Source organism: Polypterus senegalus, chromosome 14, assembly GCF_016835505.1.
Source record: "Polypterus senegalus isolate Bchr_013 chromosome 14, ASM1683550v1, whole genome shotgun sequence".
Taxonomy (NCBI): Eukaryota; Metazoa; Chordata; class Cladistia; order Polypteriformes; family Polypteridae; genus Polypterus; species Polypterus senegalus.
Window position 1 is genome coordinate 62,322,137 of NC_053167.1, and position 20,643 is coordinate 62,342,779.

The 20,643-nt window shown below is 39.7% G+C and overlaps 1 protein-coding gene across 3 annotated transcripts in view; it reads right to left on the reverse strand.

The window, feature by feature from the left end:
- The window catches only part of ttll7 (tubulin tyrosine ligase-like family, member 7), a 254,532-nt gene that overhangs the window by 138,198 nt on the left and 95,691 nt on the right, over positions 1-20,643 (reverse strand). For 2 of the 3 annotated variants that reach the window (XM_039735293.1, XM_039735294.1), the window contains exon 9: positions 7,751-7,909. The exons of the other annotated variant lie outside the window; for it this stretch is intronic. In XM_039735293.1, the coding sequence (XP_039591227.1) occupies positions 7,751-7,909 (159 nt within the window). The remainder of the gene's footprint in view (positions 1-7,750; positions 7,910-20,643) is intronic. 3 annotated transcript variants of the gene reach the window in all.

Sequence of the window (20,643 nt, forward strand, 5' to 3'; positions counted from 1 at the left end):
TAAATTGTATGTCAAAGTGTATGGGAATTGTTTAGTTCAGTGGTCCCCAACCTTTCTGACACCAAGGACGTCTTTACTAGAAGCACACTTTTCTATGAACTGGTGTTGAGGGGAGGATTTGGGGTGGGTTCGTAGGGCAGTTTTATACACAATTTACATTACATTTCTATTATTATTAAGTTATAATATCGTAATAGAAATTATACAACTTACCATAATGCAAAATCAGTGGGAGCCCTGAGCTTGTTTTCCTGCAACCAGACGATCCCATCTGGGGACGATGGAAGACAGTGACACACGAAGTGTGTTGCTTATGTTCAGTCTACTCTGTAATCTCGTTTTGGTTGCTGTCACTGCAGAAAACGCTGCCTCACAAAGATAGGATGTTGGAAATGAAAGCAGACTTTTCAGTGCTTTTGTGGCAACCTCTGGATATTCCACCTTGACTTTAATCCAAAACTTATGGAGATTTGAAGTTGTCTCAAACATACTTTTAAGGCCACCATCATTTGCAACCTCCAGCAGTTGATCTTCTTCAAGCACAAAGTTGATTCACCTGGCTTATTCACAAATGGGTCATGGATCCATTCCTTCCCTAGTCGGGGGTCTTTTGTGGTTGGGAATAATGCTTAAACTCTATTGAAAGCTGAGATAGGTGATCATACACCAGCTGGGAGAAAGAATGCCCTGGCTTGGTATCTTTAACAACCTCTGGCAACGTTTGAAACATATCAAAATCCCAATGTTCACTTGTCTGCTCCATAAATCAAGTTTGGCTTTGAATGTAGCCATATTATCTGCCAACTTTGACAACGGGTTGTGGTGTTATGGGTCCACAGCTCGTTGAGAAAAGGCCATTCATTTTAAACAGATAATCACCGCACCCGAGGCGGCTTCGTGAGGGGGGCGTTGTTGTAGCGAGCCGCGGGGCAGTCGTCGATGTGGGCGTTTCTCACCGTGTGCACAGGTGAGGAACTGCCCACATTCGATTGCTCCGTGGCTAATGCTACAGCTGTGATGGCCCCTCACGTTTTAAAAAGAAGCGCGAGTCGGTTGTGGAGGGGGAAAAAAAAAAAAAGAGATGAGGAAAGAGGACGGAGGTTACAGGGAGCGAGGAAGCAGGCGGTGCGTGAGTAGGGTGAGCGCGCGATCGAGCGCTCGTGGGCAGCTGCGAGAAAGCTGGGTGTTAGGCCGACACCCAGGCGTTTGAGTTGAGGTTGCTCCCACTGAGTGACCAGGTAGCGGGAGTGCCTAGAGGAAAGCGACGAGCCGCAGAAGGCCGTGGAAAGGCAGCGGAAGTCGGGAGGCTTGGTGGTGGAGTCCCCAATGTGTGCGTCCTGGCTATTGGGGTAATCAAGTCTCGGGGACTGGGATGAGTGCCATACCGGAGCCAGGGATCGGGAGGTCTCCAGTCTCGCGTGTGTTGTAGGAGGGCAGCTGCAGAGAGCGTCTTGCCTGCTGCTAAGCCCAAACGGGATAAGCAGGTGAGACGCTAACAGAAACACTACACCGGATTTGTTGTTTTAAAGAACTGCTTCCATGAGAAGATTTTAACCTCTGGTTTTAAAGGAATGTCTTTTCTTATTGTTGTCTTAACCTCCACGTTCTTTTTATGGATTATTTATTTAATGAATTTTGAAGATCTGCACTATTTATGGAACACTGTTTTTGTTGACTGTTTTAATAAAAGCACTGTTTTGCACTTTTTACCTTCCCCTTGCTGGAATTATTGCCTTCACTGACTAGCTCACTCGGTTTCATTATCGACGGTGTTGGGTTCAAGGGTTCCCAAACATCAAAGGGAGTGTGGAGCCAGAACCCACATCGTTACACGGGTATCTTCTGCCTCTGCCCCACGTGCTGCTGCTCCACCACTGCCACAGACTTTCCTCCTCAGGCTCCTCCAGCACTCCCCCAGCCTGGCTGGATACTTAGTCTGTAGAGTGGGTAAAGGTGGGGTGCCCAATAGTGCCTGTATGCCTGTTCATATTGTGAGGTTTCTGAACTCTTTTGGGATCAAAACAGGAATGTCACGCTGAGGTGCATCCCAAAGTGTGATTGCTGCATCTGTGTAAGATTGTTTGTCCGTTGCCAGGACTGGGCAACAGCAGGCTCACAGTGCTGCAGTGAAGCGCCACAGAAGTGAATCCTAAAAGATCATGGTCATGCTACAAGTCCCTATCTTACACCCCAAAACACGAGACTGAGTCTCAGTACTTTAGCAAAACCAGCTTTATTCAGCTTGAAACAGGAACAGCACGGTTATTTACTGTAGCGGGATCTGCTACTCTCCTATAAACAGACACAGCAGTCAGGCAGGGTTGTGACCAGGTTAGTGGCCAAGTAATCATGTTCCCTACATTTACAGTGTTACTTGCATCACCCATCGAGATCTTTTCTGTTTGCTTTGGCGGAGAGATCCAGAAGAGCTATGAGCCTGCTGTTGCCCCGGCAACAGATAAACAGTCTTCCACAGACGCAGTGATGACACTTCGGGATGCTCTTCGGCGTGTTGTCCCATTGATGTATGTCCCAAGGGAGTTTAGAAACCCCACATTTTCTTGAATGAGTGCCGCATTAATAGGAATGTTTCTTGAACGAGCATCACTGAACCACATAAAAACTGTCGTCAAATGCAGCAGTTCGCATATGTTTGCAACCCGAAATTTTTCTTCGTTTTTTGCATATAACAAAGACATATGCATTGCATTTGTCATTGCAACAGATTGCCCATCACAAATATTAACACTGTTATCATTTTTTCGTGTCTGCTGTTTCTATAGTTTCTATAGACAATAAGTTAAATTCCAATGGATGTTTTTCAAATGTTGATGAGCAAAATGCAAAAGGTATTACTGAAAACCACAGAAAACAAAAACAGCAAAAAAACAGTACGAAAAAAGTTTGAAGAAAGAATTCTTTTATACAATGTTTCTGTTTGGGGATCGTTGTGCAAATGTGAACAACTGAGCTGCGACCACAGAACTAACTGCTCTGTGGATAATTCATTCAAGCATTTCAAGGTCACTTCGTTATAATGAAAGCATCTGCTGAATGTACTTCATAGTCCCCAAATCCCCAAAGTCCTGGCCACAAAACACAATGCCTTCGTAGTAAAGAGATTTCTATAGACTTGTGTCATATATAAGAAACTGTCTGGACCATAAAAATACTTTGTTGTGTGGAACATGACTCGGACACAAACAGGCAGACACGTCTAAATCACCCCACACATGTTTATTTACATTTTTAATTATTTACAGTTACTGCTCCACAGTCCCCAAGTCCCCAAAGTCCTGGCCACAAAACACAATGCCTTCAATCTTCAGGCCTTCTCCTTGCCTCCTCCATAGACCTCATCCTCTGCACTCCCGACTCCAGCCATTGTACGAAGGGAGGTGGCCCATTTAATACAACCCCAGATGTGCTCCATGTGCCTCCCAGCAATCCTCAACCGGCACTCCCCAGTGTGGCGGAAGTGCCGGCTGTGCACCCGGAAGCACTCTGGGTATCCCCAGTCCTTTTCCCCCCAGCAATTCTGGGTGTGGCAGAAGTGCTGAGGTCCAGGGCTCTGCAGGCATTGGAGCGCCCCCTGGCAGTGACTACGGGCCCCTACAGGGTTGAGCTTCAAAGCTCTGTACCCGTGGTCCCCAAGGAACCAGGGTGGTCGCCCCCACATGGTCTGGGGAAGGCATGAGCCCTCCTCTGGTCCTCCTGGGCATCCCGGCCGGGTCACCACCCCAGCCATCTCCGACAGTTGCAATACTCTCTCACCTCGGTCTCTCTCCTCTCTCTGTGCCACTGCAAAGCTCCGCCCGTCTGGCGTTCTGAAAAGTGTCCTCAGTGAAGGGGGCAGCCATTTTGCTGTAGCCCTTTGCTGAGTGAGTCTCCGTTGCTGGCAGTTTTCTTGTGGCCCGGCTGCCAGACAGGCCACGGACTGGGGGTTGGGGACCCCTGGTTTAGCTGACTTGCAATAAGACTTGGAGTTACTGCTTGTAGTAGGGAAATGAACCTCTTAAAAAAAAAAACATACAGTTGAGAAAGCCCTAAAAAATGTTACACGATGCTAGTAATATGGAATATTTTCACAGTTTTGACTCTAACGAGAATGATGCTTTTGATGAAGATCTCAATGATGCGCTTTATTTTTGTGTATTGTTCATATTAAACCTTTAAAGAATTGCGACATGCAGTTTTACAGTTCATGCATCATGTGTTCAATTACCACTGCTGGAGACTGTCTGCTGAAAATTTTCCCTGTGGTAGTTTTCTGAGCAGTTCTCTTTCAGTTTCAACTTAGAATATCATCAAAATGCCCACTCAGCTTCATGTGAGGTCAAAGGGACCACCCCTTCCAGGTGTAATCCAGGGTTATAAAAAAAATGGAAATATGTGAAATGGAATGTGTCCATTGATGTACAGTGTACTTGTACTGAAATTTACAGTACAGTGAGTAATCTGTAGAAAAACTGAAAAATCATTTGGGCTTGCAGCACCAACTCAAATGGTGTAGACGTAAGTGCAAGATGAGTCTCAATAAATCATGTAATCCCATTGTACAGGTTCAAATCCAGGAGGAGGAAGTTCCTGAAACATGAAGAGAGAGGAGGACTTAGTTCATAAGGAAAAAGAAGGATGAGCAAGGAAGAGGTGACAATAAGAAGAAGAAGCAGGCGGTGACAGGTGGCGGAGGAGGAAGAGGAGGAGGATGAAGAAGGAAAAGAAAAGTAAAACAACAGTAAGTGGTAAGACGAGTGGTAAGAGCTCCCGGGTTTACCCCCGATGACATCACTTTCCGGTCCAATCCCGATGACGTCACTTCCGATTTCAATCTGATGACATCACTTCCAGGTCTCCCCAATGACGTCACTTCTGGTGTTTGACCCGATGACATCACTTCCGATTGTGACCCAATTTTCGTGCCAGCCCCGATGACGTCATATCCGTTTTTTAACCCAATGACGTCACTTCCGCTTTTTTAACCAACGGCATCACTTCTGGTTTCGCGTGATGATGTAATTTACGGGATTAACCCCGATGACATCACTTCTGGTTTCAACCTCGATGACGTCACATCCTGTTATGACCCAAATAAGTCACTTTCGCTTTTTACCAATGTTGTCACTTCCGTTTTCGCCCGATGACATCACTTTCTGTTTTCAACCTTGATGACGTCAAGTCCGGTTCAACCCCGATGACATGCTTTTCGTGTCTGCCCCAATGACGTCATATCCGTTTTTTAACCTGATGACGTCACTTCCGGGTTTTTTTTTTTTTTGCACCGATGACATCACAGCCGGGATTTGACACAATGATGTCACTTCCGGTTTCTGACCCAATTATGTCACTTCCGGTTTCAAACTCGATGATGTCACTTCTGGGTTCGACCCAGATCTTTTAGGCTATTTTTTAAAACATGTAAAATAGAATACTTGTAATATCTTGTTAAACTCATATTGGGGGAAGAGTTTAGAAATTTAAGAAAACTCATCCAGAAATTTGGAAAATAATTGTATTTCAAAACATGTGCATCCTGTCTATAAATGTATGATCTCGAAATTTACAAAAATACAACAATGAGGATGTTCAGGGCATGCCATGCTTTATTTAAAAATGAATTATCAATTATCAATACTGATTTTCATATATTAAACCTTTCAGTAAGAAACATTTTTTGTCAGCAGGTCAAGCTGTGGAGCTGATGTCAGAATGCTGACCATGGGCACAATGTCGCTCCAGGGTGTGTTTGTGTGTGTGAACACAGTACACTTCTGCTCGCATTTGGATGTGAAGATGAAGTGAAAAATGTTGCCATGAAAAGGCAGCACATTATGTTGACGAGCCACTAAGCCTTAGTACAAACATGACTTTTAGTGATAGACATGTGTACAAGACACCCCAGAATATAACCACTTTAACAGTTCTTGTTTATTAACCTGTTACCTAACTACAATAAAAGATGAACTACAGAGAAAACATGCGATTAGCTAAAATAGTTATTCTACAGTGATTAAGAATGCAATGCCTTACCTTAACACTGCTTTTACATGTCTATTAAAGATAAAGTTTAAGCACATGTGCAATAAAAGTGCAAAACATTTATGGTGTACTGTAAAAAAGGGTACAATTGCATATTTTTAGAGATAAAACATTCATCATCTCAAATATAAACTAGTTAAGCATTCCAAAATAAGTTTTTTTTCTTTTTTCTGTTCTTTGGACAACTGACCTTCATTAACATTTCCTTTCCGCTTTTTTAAAACATTTTTGCCATTTCTGTGGGCATTACATTAATGCAGAATTGATGAATAATAATTTATATACTTCTGGCCTTAAAAGAAAATAAAGATAAAAAAATACAAGAACAACTGCAGGATGAAGTTTTTTCATTCACAATAAAAAAGTATGCTGCCTACACTGACAACATGCGTATGTGATTACTGGTGCAGATCACTTCCATTTGTCCTAAGTTGGTTTTGTATTCTCATTATGAAGGGATAAACAAACTCATCTTGAAACAATTGAAGAAAAGTGCTCAGAGGACCAGTGGGAGTCGTCACAGATCAATTCAGCAGTCCCCAGAAGCACTTTCAACACATACGACCTTTCCTCATTAGAGGGCAGTCATTCCAACCAGTCTCCTGAGAGAAAGCAATTAGGGGAAGGTTTCTAATGAGAAACACAAATAAGTACTAATTGTAATGTGTCATTTGAAAATAAACTAGCACTCATATTGGCACAATCAAGCTGAAATTTCTGTGTGCTGACCAAACACCTATTATATGTGCAAATTAGCAGTTTGTTCAAAGAAACATGGTGGATCATTTCAATCAATGTTAGTCACAAAAATAGTCCCACTAAAGGAAAACCATTTCAAACCCATTCTACACACTTAAGCTCTTCTCTGGGTAGACTGAAACAGAACATGTCACGTCTGTTTTACTAATACAATGTTCTGGAGTTTTATAGGGAAACCATGAAAACATCTGACAGTAGTACAAAATACAATACCGTTTACGCAGATTTTAAAAATCTTTTCATAGGGGTAGCCCATTACAAGGGGGTGGGTTGTGTGCAAATGGGGGCAGAATTGGTTTAAAAACAGAAACCAGAGGATAATGTTAAAAAAAAAAACTTTTTTAAATTCTGTGATGTCAAAAATGGTGATCCACTTGAACCAATCTTGGAACTGACTGACACTCCCAAGCTACTTTTTTTTAAAAATGCATCAAAAGAGCTTGGTTAAATTTTTAGGTGATTCTAAATCATATAAATTAGCAGATACAAAGAAGACAGTAAAATCCCACTTGGATTTGGAAAGAAGTAAGATCAGGGTATACATATGGCAAATTAAGTTTCATGTGTGGTGTAGATTAATATAACATATTATTACCCAAGAGGGGTTTAGAATAACAAAGTATTTTTTCTGAGAAAAATCATTTACAACACTAAGTTTAACTATTATAAACATTTCTGGGAACAACAGGTACCTGTAAATGAAACAAACCTGAAATAGTTTCACTGTGAAGTCTAACTTTTAAAAATATTTCTGCTCTATGCATATCTAGTGTTCACCTAAGAAACTGACAATTCAAAAATTATTAAAAGTCAGTGCTATATATGCAAAAAAGGGAAAAGTTAAAATGAACTGATAATCTGAGTGATGGGGTAGGATAATTAAAAGCAAGCAATGCAGTTTGATTTGAAATGCAGGTGTCTAAAAGTAAAGATACTAAATTAAATTTCTTACCTCAAGTAGCCAGGGCTTTAGCTTCCTATCTAAAATAATGTCAAACCCCAAAACCTCAAAGCAGACGCTCTCACTTCCAGGAGGTTGTCCAGGCCTGCACATACGATATGCATGAAGAACATGTGGCTCTGCAACAATAAGCGTCTTCACCACAAGTTCCTTAAAGGAAAAAAATATGCTCAAGTGAATAAAAAATAATTTGTTGTCTCTATTTTCTAACCTTCTGTCTTGTAGACAATACAGCATTAAAATTAAAACCATTAACTGTTCTGCTCACTTACTATACAAAAAGAGTACAAATGTTTATCTTAGTATAAAATATGACGATAAACCTTATACTAGATGGGTTTATGAATCTAGTAAAGGCTGATAATGAAGAAGATAGGGTTGTTAAAGACTTGGTACTATAAAGTCCATAGTCATAAAGATTTCGGCCATAAAATGACATACCTATTTATTAGTAACAAGAAGATATTACAAGGTCAATATTCTACTGGAAACACTGAGAGACTATGAAGTTGAGCTTCCCAGATGCAAAAATTTCCTAAATGAAACTTGAAAGACTATTCAAAAAGGGACATCACCAATGTGGCCCACTGCATTCATTGTTTTCTACTCTGCCCTAGAGGAAACAGTATATAATCAGCATGCATAGAATCAATTAGAAGAAAGTAAGACATAATACTATACTACAGATCACAGAGGTGTTTCCAACAATGCTGTTTCAATGTATCAAGCACATTTTATCTTACATTTCTAAGTGTGCTCTATCTAGATTTCAGTAATTGCTTGTACATTATGATTTATTCTGAAACACAATGGTCTCTCGATAGGTTAAATAAAGGAATAAACTAAATAAACTACAGAGAAACAATACAGGAAGGCCCTGCTCTGACAGCAAACTAGAGGAATATGATGGTCATGATGTAATCCTATGCAAAATCAGACATGAGGATGTGTAATGAATTTTGACTTTGAATATATCTGGATTTGTTAACTTTGGGTTGTCTTTTTAAGCATACTCTTTTGTCTTATGTTATGCCTTTTTTACTTTTCTTGCTATTTGTGTTCTCTATATGTTTATTAGAAATGAATTCTTCATTTATAAAGATTTTTTAGTGTACATTTGTCTTCATAAGCCAGAGGATTACAGTTATCCTTTGCCTTTGTGGAGATGGTGGGGGCTGAGTGAGAGAGTGCTCAATTCACCCTACCAGAAGAGCTTCATATTGCTTACACCCTGTCAGGATTCTCCAATTAGCTCAACATAGTAAGAGACTGCTATTGAGGGCATTATAATCTGGATATTGTGAGCTTGAGGCTGGCAACCAGGGCTGAGTGTGTGACAGAGAGAGAGAGTTCAACTAACGTTAATACGAAGCACTCTGCTCACAGTATTCATAAGTAGTATCATCTTGGTCAAGTTCTCCTTCAGTTGAAGGTGATAAAATGGGACTGTTTCTGAAGGATGGCTCAGGTTTGGCCACCAGAAGTTACAACAGTGCAAATCATCTGAGATGGCTTGTCATGTGAGTCCATGGCAATACACCCTTAAAGGGTGTTTTTATGTATTTTGAATATTAGTCTTTTTTAAACTTTAAAAACCTGAGCTCTATTTGTGGCCTTTTGAGATTTGGGACAGGCTGGTAGAGTTGAGGCCAATTTCAAGGTAGACCAGTGAATTCCTGGTCTGTGTTTGTGTCATTTTGAGGCCTGTACCCTTTTTTGCAGTTTTGATGTTGAATGGATCCCCATATAATTATATGGAACACTCTTATTATTAAGCTCTTTTCCCTACCATGGAGTATGGGCCCAACAAACCATAACTCAGTCATTTGTAGTTAAATCTTTATCCTATTAATTTTTGTAGCTCACAAGCACATAGCTCCTATTTTACAACCAAGGACAACAAGTACCACGAGACTGACTTGTTGATCAATCTCATGATTACTTCTACCCTTACTTGTAAACAAGACCTTGGAATTCTTGAACTCCATCACTTGTGGCATCTGTCCTGTTACTACTCTGCTGAGTGCAAACTACTCTGATTCAGATGTGCTCATTTTTATTTCAAATTCATCATAAATAGCTACAAAACACTACAGTGTGCACCAGAAATCACATTCTGATAAAATCAAGAGGACAGTCTTTTTTGAAGAACTAAAACTCTTAGATTCCCAGTTCCTAAGGTCTCCTGGACATGCAGTCTGAATGACTATAGGCCAGTGTCGCTTGCACCTATTACAATGAAATGCTTTGAACACTTAGCTTCATCTCTGTCATTGAAATGTTTTTCACTATTTCAAGATAACAATATATTTGCTTACTTTGCAAACACAAGTGTGAAAGATGCCTGGCTGGTTATCTTATTACAAGTATATTCTTTTCTTGATAAGCCTGGTTCATATGTCAGAGCACTATTTCTAGATTCTTTTTCAGTATTCAATACCATCCACCCTCACATGCAGATTGAGAATTGAGCAGTATGAATGTTAACCCTTTTACTGCTTAATGGATTTATCAAAGACTGTCAAAGTACAAGACACTTTTTCAAAAGTCATTCATTCGAATACAAGGACTACTCAAGAAAGCCCAATGATATTTACACTATATACAAGAGGCCTGAGACACTTTTCCTTTATCATGTATGCTGATAACACCATGCTGATAGGACACATATCTGGGGTGGATGAAAGTCATTATTTAAGTCAAGTGGACTGATGGTGCAATAGAAACCATCTTACTTTGAAAGTCAAAAAGACCAAAGTAATTATATTTGACTTTAAGAGACAGAAATCTGCATGTTCACACATCACTGTTCTGGAGGTGTTGATAGAAGTAGTGATTTTATATAAATACAGTCGAACCTCGGTTCACGACCATAATTCATTCCAAAACTTTGGTCGTAAACCGATTTGGTTGTGACCCGAAGCAATTTCCACGATAGGACTGTTTGTAAATACAATTAATCCGTTCCAGACCGTATGAACTATATGTAAATATATATATTTTTTTAGTTTTTAAGCACAAATATAGTTAATTATACCATAGAATGCACAGGGTAATAGTAAACTAAATGTAAAAACATTGAATAGCACTGAGAAAACCTTGAACAACAGAGAAAACTAACACTGCAATAGTTCGCGCTATAGCGCTAAGAACCGCTCACTCAAACACTTTTTTTTAACAAGTGTTAAGCACAGGGAAAAAATGAACATTTGAAAAATCCGTAATTTAGTAAACCACCAAGAAAAGTAACATTGAAACAATGCACGCTACGAACCGATCGCTGTAAACAGAAATGAAAACAAAAACAAGCCCAGTGCATTCTTGAACTGCCTCATCTACCTTATGCATCCAGCTCTCTCTCGTGTGTGCATGTTTCTCTCTCGCGCGCCTGTGTGTGTGTCTGTCTCTCTCTCTCTCGCACGCCTGTGTGTGTGTGTGTGTCTCTCTCGCACGCCTGTATGTGTGTGTCTCTCTCTCGCGAGCCTGTGTGTGTGTGTCTCTCTCTCTCTCGCGAGCCTGTGTGTGTGTGTGTGCGTGTGTGTGTGTGTTTGTTTGTGTGTGTGTGTGTCGCGCTCTCTCTCGCTCGCTGCACAGGAAATGCACAGGGAGAGACTGAACACGTACAAACCGAAAAGGAAACTGGCTTGTTCGTATACCTAGGGTGTGGTCATAAACAGAAGAAAAAGTTTGGTGAACTTTTTGGTCGTAAACTGATTTGTACGTGAACCGAGGTTCCACTGTACTTAGAAATTACAACAGGTAACAATCTTTATTGAAAAATTTATACAAAAAACATATTCTCTAAAAGCAATCAGTGCTTTTTTCTTTTCCGTAAACTCAGACTATTTAAAGTGGACAAGGACCTCATTTTTGTCTTTTATCACAGTGTGATCTAGTCTGCCTTCACTTTCACCTTCATTACCTGGTTTAATAGTCTGATAAACCAAAATTTGAAAAAAGCTCCAGCAGGTTACCAAACATGCAGCTATTGGGGCTGATAGAAATGACCTGTTAAGTGTGTGTCAGAGGGCAAAGTTGAAAAAAACTGGACATCATCTCAACCGATGACAGACATCCATTACATGCAGTACAAAACATCAGTAAATCAGAAAGGAAGGTCAATTTAAAGTCCCTTACAAATTACTCCAGAAATGTGTCTCTTTCCAGTGCCATATGTCTTTTTAATAAGGTATATAGGAGATAAAAAAATCCTAGAAGTGTTGAGGTTTCATATGTATCATGTAACCATTTTTAAGTAAATATGCACTATCAAACTGGTACAAGTAGTTAACAGATAATCTGTTTTTCAGATTACCTAAATCTAAATATTTTAGAATTTCTGTGGATGTTTTAACCTTTCTTATCTGTAACTGTTTGTTTCATTTCACTTCTCTGTTATTAAATGCTATTGATGAGGAAAATTTTATGTGTTCTTACGTAACCCTAACTAAATAAAAACCTTGAACCTTAAAATCACATTCCTTGGTTCCACTCAGAAAAACTGGATCTTAGCACTGAAATGAAGACTTCATTCAGTAGCTGAGCCATGGTTCCAGAAGAAGCAATCTGAATTCCATCTCAGCCACAGAAACTTAAATTAGTTTAAAGTCCTAATTTCTTTAGTGAACATATATTTAATTTGTAATAGAATAATAAAGGATTCGACAAAAAAGATTAGCATATTTTACCAAATATTTTATTAAAAACTTACTGTTGTAATGACATTTTTAATAAGAGATAAAAAAATCAGCAGTTAAAGAGGCCAAACACTACTGTTAAAATAACCCTGCTGCTGGTAAAAGAGTAAAAGAAAACACAAAAAAGAAAATCTGTGAAGTGGTAAACTTCACACATGCTTAACAGTTGACAGAAACCTTTATTTGTTCTCACTTTTTGCTGTTGGTTAAAGGGTTACATCTGATATGCTAACAGCCAGTTGAAAGCTTCACGAAATCAAATCTGGAGCGACACTTTGAAACAAAACATTTGTCTTAGTCTTTGAAGTATAACAAGTCAAAGCACAAGGTCCTAAAAGAAATGCAGACTAATCAACATACTTTGTTGTTTTCTTCATGTCAGACCACCCCATAACTATGTGAAGCCCTGTCAGTGCGAAGGAACTGGCAGTACAGAAGCATGGGTCACTTCTTGACACTTTTTCTTTAAACGAACCTGCTAGGTCAAGTTATGCCATGTGTTTGTCCTTGAAGGCAGAATGCTGTGACTAGTTTTAAAAGTACTAATTACATAAAGATTCAAGTATGAGGGTAATAATGATCAATTTTAATTTGACACAGTTTATAACATTCAGTACCAATTGGTGGAAATAACAAAGAATCGGTCAAGCTAACTTCAGAATTCATTTCTTTGATACTAAAGCAAAAATAAATATGCATACTGATATGAAAATGTACTTTTCCAAACATATGGTGGGGTATACAGTACTTGATGGAGATTAGTGGAGGCACACAGTAGCACAGAAGTTAGTGCTTTTGGCTCTCAGCACAAAAGCCTGGATTCAATTCCCAGCCCCTGGTTAAATATAAGAAAAAATGGCAATATTAATCTCTACATAAATCTTACGCAAAATGAGAAGGACACTTTGGATTATTTTATTTATCTCCCCACTTTCCAATTTTTTGAAAACAAAATATTTCTATTATTACTTCTTAGAAATAAAAACCCAGTCACTGAATTTAGAATGTGCTCTTTACAACAAAAAAGAAAGTATTGATTGATAGTTAGGCACACTTCTGTAATGCTACTGTTATGTTTCAGGCTGCTGTTCAAATTCCTGTTTTATGTCTTTTTTGCTCATGCTTGATTTGTTTGTTAATGTTATTTACTTTAACTATCTGTGTGATTGTTATTTTTATCTGTTTTGTGTATTATTTAATTTCTATGTGTTTATGTTTATTCTATTATGTTCCAAGTATTTTGTGGGTGGTTCACCAAGAGGTAAAGCCACCTGCACATCACTGCCAAAAGACTACCCTCAACCTTCTAAAGGATGAGGAAACAAACAGCCCCTTGCGTTTCATTGAATCCACTGGCGTTGATGCGTTTCTCTTTGTAATTATTAGACCTTTATTCTCTGCTTTTGACTTTGCTTCCTGGATTTGAATTTTTCCTATTTATTTTCCTTGGATTTCCTTTGTTGTTTAGGGCAAGTCCTTTTGGCCTTCTGTGCTCTTCAGACATACTTGTGATGCAGAGCAAATTTGAAAATGTATCTTTTATTTAAGAAAGAATCTTTGTCTTCCCTTTATGTTTAACAAGCTGAGGGCTGATGGATCCTTCTATTTGTAGGAATTTTTTCTACATTTTGGGTCATCACACTTAGGCATTCTCTAATTCATACAGCCATGGTTCACTGCTTGGATTATGTTCATTTTACATTTTATTTTTGTTGTTGTTTTTAAATAATTGTTTTTTATGTGTTTTTTGTTTTTATGTAAAACTTTTTAATGTTTTATGCTTATTTAGTGTGTATTTAAGTCATTTCAATCTGTTCCTTATGTTTTGTGAGTGAAGCCACAAGAGGTGTGGCTACCATGAAGTAGCTACTTTGGGAAAACCCTTAGCTTTTATATTTAGGTTGAGGACATGGTGTCAGCAAACAGTCATTGAAATTGGGGGAAAAAGATCATAGTTGTGAGTACTGTTGTTGGATCTTTCTGGTTATTGTGGATTCTTTGTATTTTGATTACTGTTCTCTGGATTACAATTTGGACACATTAGCCTTGGACTACCTTTTTAGGCAAAACCTTTTTGCCTCACTTTTGCCCTATATCTTGTGCTTTGCCATTTTTGTGCTTCTTCTCATTAATATAAATACATTCTTTATCTCTTAAGATACTTTGTTTTGTGTTGTTCTAAAACTGTAAATGGCATATTTTAAAGTATTTTTGCCTTTTAAAGACAATGCCCCCCTGTGGACACCTGGAAGTCTTTCCATTGATTTTGTGGTCTGTCTGTCTAGGGTGAGGCCCATTTCTGAAAATGACCAGTCAGTCAAGGCTGTGGATGGAGAGGTGATCTTTTCAGAGACTTTGGTTGAAAATGTAATGTTCTCAGTGGTGTCAACTTGTTTTTTGAAAATAACAGCCCTTTCTGTTTGAGGAAGCAAAGGGATTATTTTAAGTATAGTTAGCCAAAGTCGATGGTCAATCTAAAAAAAAAAGTTATGAAAACAAACAAAATAATTGACATGTGTCCAGCACACATTTCCTGCATAATGCTCTTATTTTGAAATTTTAACCTTGTTGCAATACCTTCTCTATAAATGTATATGTGGTAAAATGTATTTATGCTCAACCTCAATAAGCTTCAATTGCCTTAATTTATTCCATTGGAAAAAATCACAATCCATCCCCTATTATATTGTAGAAAAGTATCTAATATTCTAATTAAAATCAGAAAAACTCTAATTTTAAGTTTTACAAACTATCCAATGGTTCTTCAGAAACTGGTAAAAATGTATTAATGCTGTCCTTAAGTAAGCACCCTGCATGTCTGTTGATGTTGTAGATACTCCCATATCTTTTAAGTGACAACTATATATTGAATTTTCCAATTTCATTGCTTTCCTCATGGATTTGGAATGGTGCTGAACCTGAATATGCATTCAACATAAATACAGTAGTGTATTACATACTGTACCGCATGCTGAATTATTCTGAACAATACTTAGAGCCAAAAGTGGCAGCTGATTAGTTAACATCACTAATGGTAATGATCCTAGTTTATGGGAAGATTCAACTCAGGTTTGGGAGTATGCACTGGTACAGCACACTGCAGCACCCACCAAATGATGAAACACCTTGGGATCCTGGTTCGCAACCCCCCAGGCAGACATGTAGTCCAGTCTCACCCTCTGGAAATGGCTGTGTATCTGATGCAGCAAGGCGCTACAAGGGTGTCCCGTTGGCCTGGTCCAGCCACTCATGTCCTCAGCAAGGATTATACTGTGAACCATATCACCCTCGGGGATTCACACATGGCCAAAGTGCCATAACTGATGCTCTCTCACAATGCGGGAAACGTGCCTCATTCAGGACTCTGTGAGCAACTGCTTGTTTGACACAAAGTCAAACCAGCGTTACCAAAAGATTGTCAGAAGAGACACAGTACCAAAGAAGTCCAGCCTTTGTCTTGGTTCACTGGAAATTGTCCATGTCTCCCAACCATATAGCAAAACAGGAAGCACCAGGACTCTATTAAGACTTGGAACTTGGTCTTTTTGCAAAGATATTGAGAGCACTACACACTCTTTTCCAGCGACCTCATGACGCCCCCATGCTCTCCTAATCTCCTTCATAGGAAGAGTCACCAGAGACATGAATGTTGCTACCAAGATACATTAACCTCTCAATGTGGTCGACATTCTCTCCGCAGACAGAAATGCTGCTGATGGCTGTGCCCAAGAGGTTATTAAAGGTCTTTGATCTTGGCTTTTATCCAGAATACTCGCAGGCCCAGACACTCAGACTCCTAACTCAGTCTCTTGAGAGCCCCAATCAGAACCTACATTGACTCCTTGAAGATCACAGCATCATTGGTAAAGTCAAAATCAGTGAATCCTTTTTCAACAACAGATGCCCCACAGCTGCTGGACTCCATAACCCTGCCCAACACCCAGTCCATGCAAGCACTGAACAGAGTATGAGCAAGAATCAACTGGGAATAACACAGTGGTTCTGCCTCTATTCTGCACAGTACAAGTGTGCTGGCTAGCCATGATAACCAGCAACATCGGGGAGATCCTGCAAAGCCTCAGGATATCTCACAGGGCAACTGAGTCGAATGTTTTATAAAAATCAACAAAGGCTGAGAGGAAACTGAGTCGATATTTGTGTTTGCGATCGATGAGAACCCTCAGTGCGAGAATGCACTCAATGGCAGACTTCTTAGGTGTAAAACAGGACTTCTCCAGTCACTGGTAGGTGAGCAAGCTATCACAGATCCTATTCAGGATTACTTTAGTAAGGGCCTTACCCAGCACCAAGAGCAGGGTTATACCCCTGTAGTTGCTTCAATCCAGGGGATTAACCTTATTTTTCCAGATACAGACAAAGAGTCTCATTTTCCAGTCAGTCGGGGTGATGCCCATATCCCAAATGGAAGCAAAGATTGCTTGCAGTGCCAAGAGGACAGCCTTACCATCAGCCTGGAGAAGCTCACCCTACATACCACAGATCCCTGGAGTGTGAACAACCCTCAGATGGTTCAGCCTCAAGAACTGTAGACCCAGAGATGTTCAATATCCTAGCTGGAGGATCAGCTTTAAACAGCTGCTCAAAGTAGCCAGCCCAGCAGGTCACAACTGTAGCATCAACCATAAGGACTGTTTCATCACCCACCCTAACTGTGACTCTCTGAAGAACAGATTCAGAGGTGTATAATGTTTAGATTCCTCTGTAAGTAGGGCATGGGCCCGTAGATCATAGATGGTATGTCACCTGCTCACATATTCCTCTAACACTGTCTTGTTATGGAAGGTCTCCCACATCACATTAGAATCAGCATTTGCACCCAAGTCTGCAACTTCACAAACTGCATGAAAAACCATCAGAAACAGTCTGGCCATGTTCAGTCTCATTCTCCTAGTAGGTGGAAGCTTACTGGACCTAAACTGAATCTTCAGAGTAGCAACAACAAGCCTGTGGTCAAATTTCACACAGGGCACTTGTGTAGACCCTGCAGTTCTGTAAGCCTCCAGCATCTGCCCACGAGGGTGTGATCAATCTATTTCATCACACCACCAGTACTGAGGTACCAAGTCCAATGATGTGGCTCAAGGCACTGGAACCAGGATCCAGCAATCCACAGCCCCCGACCTTTTGTAAAGTCAGGGAACATGGAGCCACTTTCACCATGGTCTCCAGAACCCATGAGGACCAACATAATCCTCATAGCCAGCCTTGTCAATGCCAGTGGTCACATTGAAGTCATCCATGACTGGAGGGATATCACCTTGTGGGAACCCATCAATCACCTAGAAAAGTTGTGAATAAAAGGAGACATCTCTTACTGCATTCAAGAGTGCTTTAATCTGAGTCTCGTAATACGCTCATTGAAAGGAGTGACATCTGACACAATTGGGATTTGCTGATCTGCCAAAGCAACAACTACTCCCTGAGTATGACAGCCACCAGAGCGACCAGACTAATAAAAGGTGTACCTTTCTATAAGAGATCTGGCTAGTCCCCAGTCTGTGTAGCTCAGAGAGTGCAGCCACTGAAATGTGGACTTTACAAAGCTCCTCCAGCAGCAGGGGAAGAAGGTCATGATGCCAGAAAGACAAGACAGGAAGGCATGGAAAAACTTTGCTGGTGTTCCATTCAAAAAAGTTCCAACTTACTGTAACTGAGAATTGATTTTGACAGAGAAATAAAACACTAGGGGAGAGGTGGGTTACTGCTTAACCTAATCATAAAGGTTTCCCTGTGTTCTATAATACTGTATGCAAATCAAATAACCGCACACCAAAATTGCAAAGCTTCTAGAGATTTATCAATATCAAAGTTATGTGTTGGCAAGTAAACATTGACAACTCAATCAGAACAAATAAAACACAATATAAATAATGTTTAGGTAGCGTGGTATAGTGGGTCTGCAGCTACAACAAAATGGCCAGGTTTTAAATCCATAAAGCCATGTCACTCTCAGTTGGTAGTTGGGGCGAGTCGTTGGCTTCCTGCAGTGTGTGATTAAGGCGCTGCGCCCACGGAGACAGATATACAGACTGGCACAGAGGGTTAAGAAAAGTAGGTACAAAGAAATAGATAGCTTAAAGAAACGGCATAAAAAAAGATAAAGGATGTAAAAGAAAGAGGTTAAAGGACGTAAAAAGGGGAGATGATCCAGACACCACGAAGGAGAAGGTAGCATGAGCTGGGGCTCTGTGAGGGAGCATAGGCAGAGGTGCTCTAGGAGCTGGTTTGCCCCACTGACTAAGCGAGTAGAGTGGGGCGAGCGAGAAGTAATACCTCCCAATGGATCCAAGTAGGTGTTGGTTCAGCAGACTCCTATGTGGGAAGAGGGAGTCTGTAGGGGACCGGCATCATCACAGGTATAGTGTCTTTTTGGTAAGAAAATTCTGATGGAGGCAATGAGAGAATTTGTCTGTATGTGTATAGAATGCTGTAATGTAAACAGTAACACTAATAATATCTGTCCCACTTTTGACTTTTTAAGTCATTAAAAATATAAATCAAACAATGTAACACTGATTCCTGGTCTGTCTCAATTGGCATCAGATTGCAGTGACACCCTCTGACATTGTCATTTAAGAAAATACAGTCAAACAGATTTAAAGCTGAGTAAAGTGAATGCCTCACAACTGCCTGCTGCTAAGGAAAATACTGCATATTGGCTATGAACTGCCTACAATCAAACAACTTTGAGGTGGAAAAAGGGCAAGACTACAAGCACAGTACTAACTACTGTGTGGCCAGGTGTTTGCTTGTCAGCATGAGCCCAGCAAAAAAATTTAAAAAACGATTGTTATTTTGTTGCCAAGATTCAATGCTTCTTAGAACCTGGTGCATCATACTGCTGACTTTGTTTCTAGACAAAGTGAAAGAAGCACACATAGGCTTCTTTGATGATGATTTCAAATGTAGTGTAGTCCTCCTAAGCAGTGAGTGAAAATCAAGAGTGTACATTTTTGTGAATGATGCATTCCTAATATTACTCTCCTTTCTTTATTTTTCAAATTACTGTGGCTGCCTTTAAGAAAGCAAATGGAACTGGACTTTTCATACATCTTTGCTAGCAGTGCTGCATGGCCTTGAATGGGAAAATCTGAAAATAGAAGCACAAATGCACAAAAAAAAAAGTGTGTGCCACTTTACAATGGGTGATGACCTTCAAGCCCCATCGCTAAACTGAAAATTTCAGGTTACACACACATACACAAACCTAAGCGTATAGAGAAAATTGCAGGGCCATTTGGCCTAGCCCCTCAGTCAAAAAAAGGCTTACATCCAAACCAAAACAAATGCACTGCCACAAACACAATCTTACATACTTACTGAGTTACTGAGGAGCCTACGTCGCATTCCCCCATACATGTATGTCGGATGTCCGTAACTTGGGGACTACCTGTAGTTACATTAAGTATATGATTGGAAACAATTGCTTAATATGATAAAATTGTATGTTACTGTAAACATTTTAGTTGTAAGTTAAATTATTAAGGAAGGCTTATTATCTTTTTTGGACAACATCTGTTGGGGTTCTTAATACAGAAATGCCATTGGTTAATATTAATAACTCAACATTGACTGATTTTTGGTAAAATTACCTAATTTCGATTTCTCACCTAATTAAGAGTTAACAAAGCAAACAGTCCACTTTCCTTTCATGACAATCTTGCATTGTTACCAGTGACAACTGTGCTTCAGGGTCATTACTTTATTCATTTTCCTCAGACTTGAATGACTGTGTAGTTCTCTTCTCAGAATTTAATGCTGACAGATGTTATCTGAACAAAAAGCTATTAGCAATGTACTGAACAATTGAATTCATTTTTTATGCTACTCATAAAGATGATTGATATTTAAGAGCTGGTGAATTAATATGCAACATTTCCATCAGGGATCAAAAGTGCTCAAAATTCAGTTTTTTGTACAATTGTCGACTATATGTCTCTGTTAAGAAAAGTAATCTACATTTGTAAATTGTGTTTATAAAACAGATTTACATTTAAACCAAGAAATGAGATTCATTATTTTAGACCAGCATGCTGAATGTGTGCTGGAGCTGGTCATGTATATGTACTTACTGCATTACAGTCTGTGTTTTTACAGTAATTGTGACTATTACTAAACCTTTCCCATTCTCTTCCTCTTTTCAGTGCTCTGCAATGGTACTTGGTG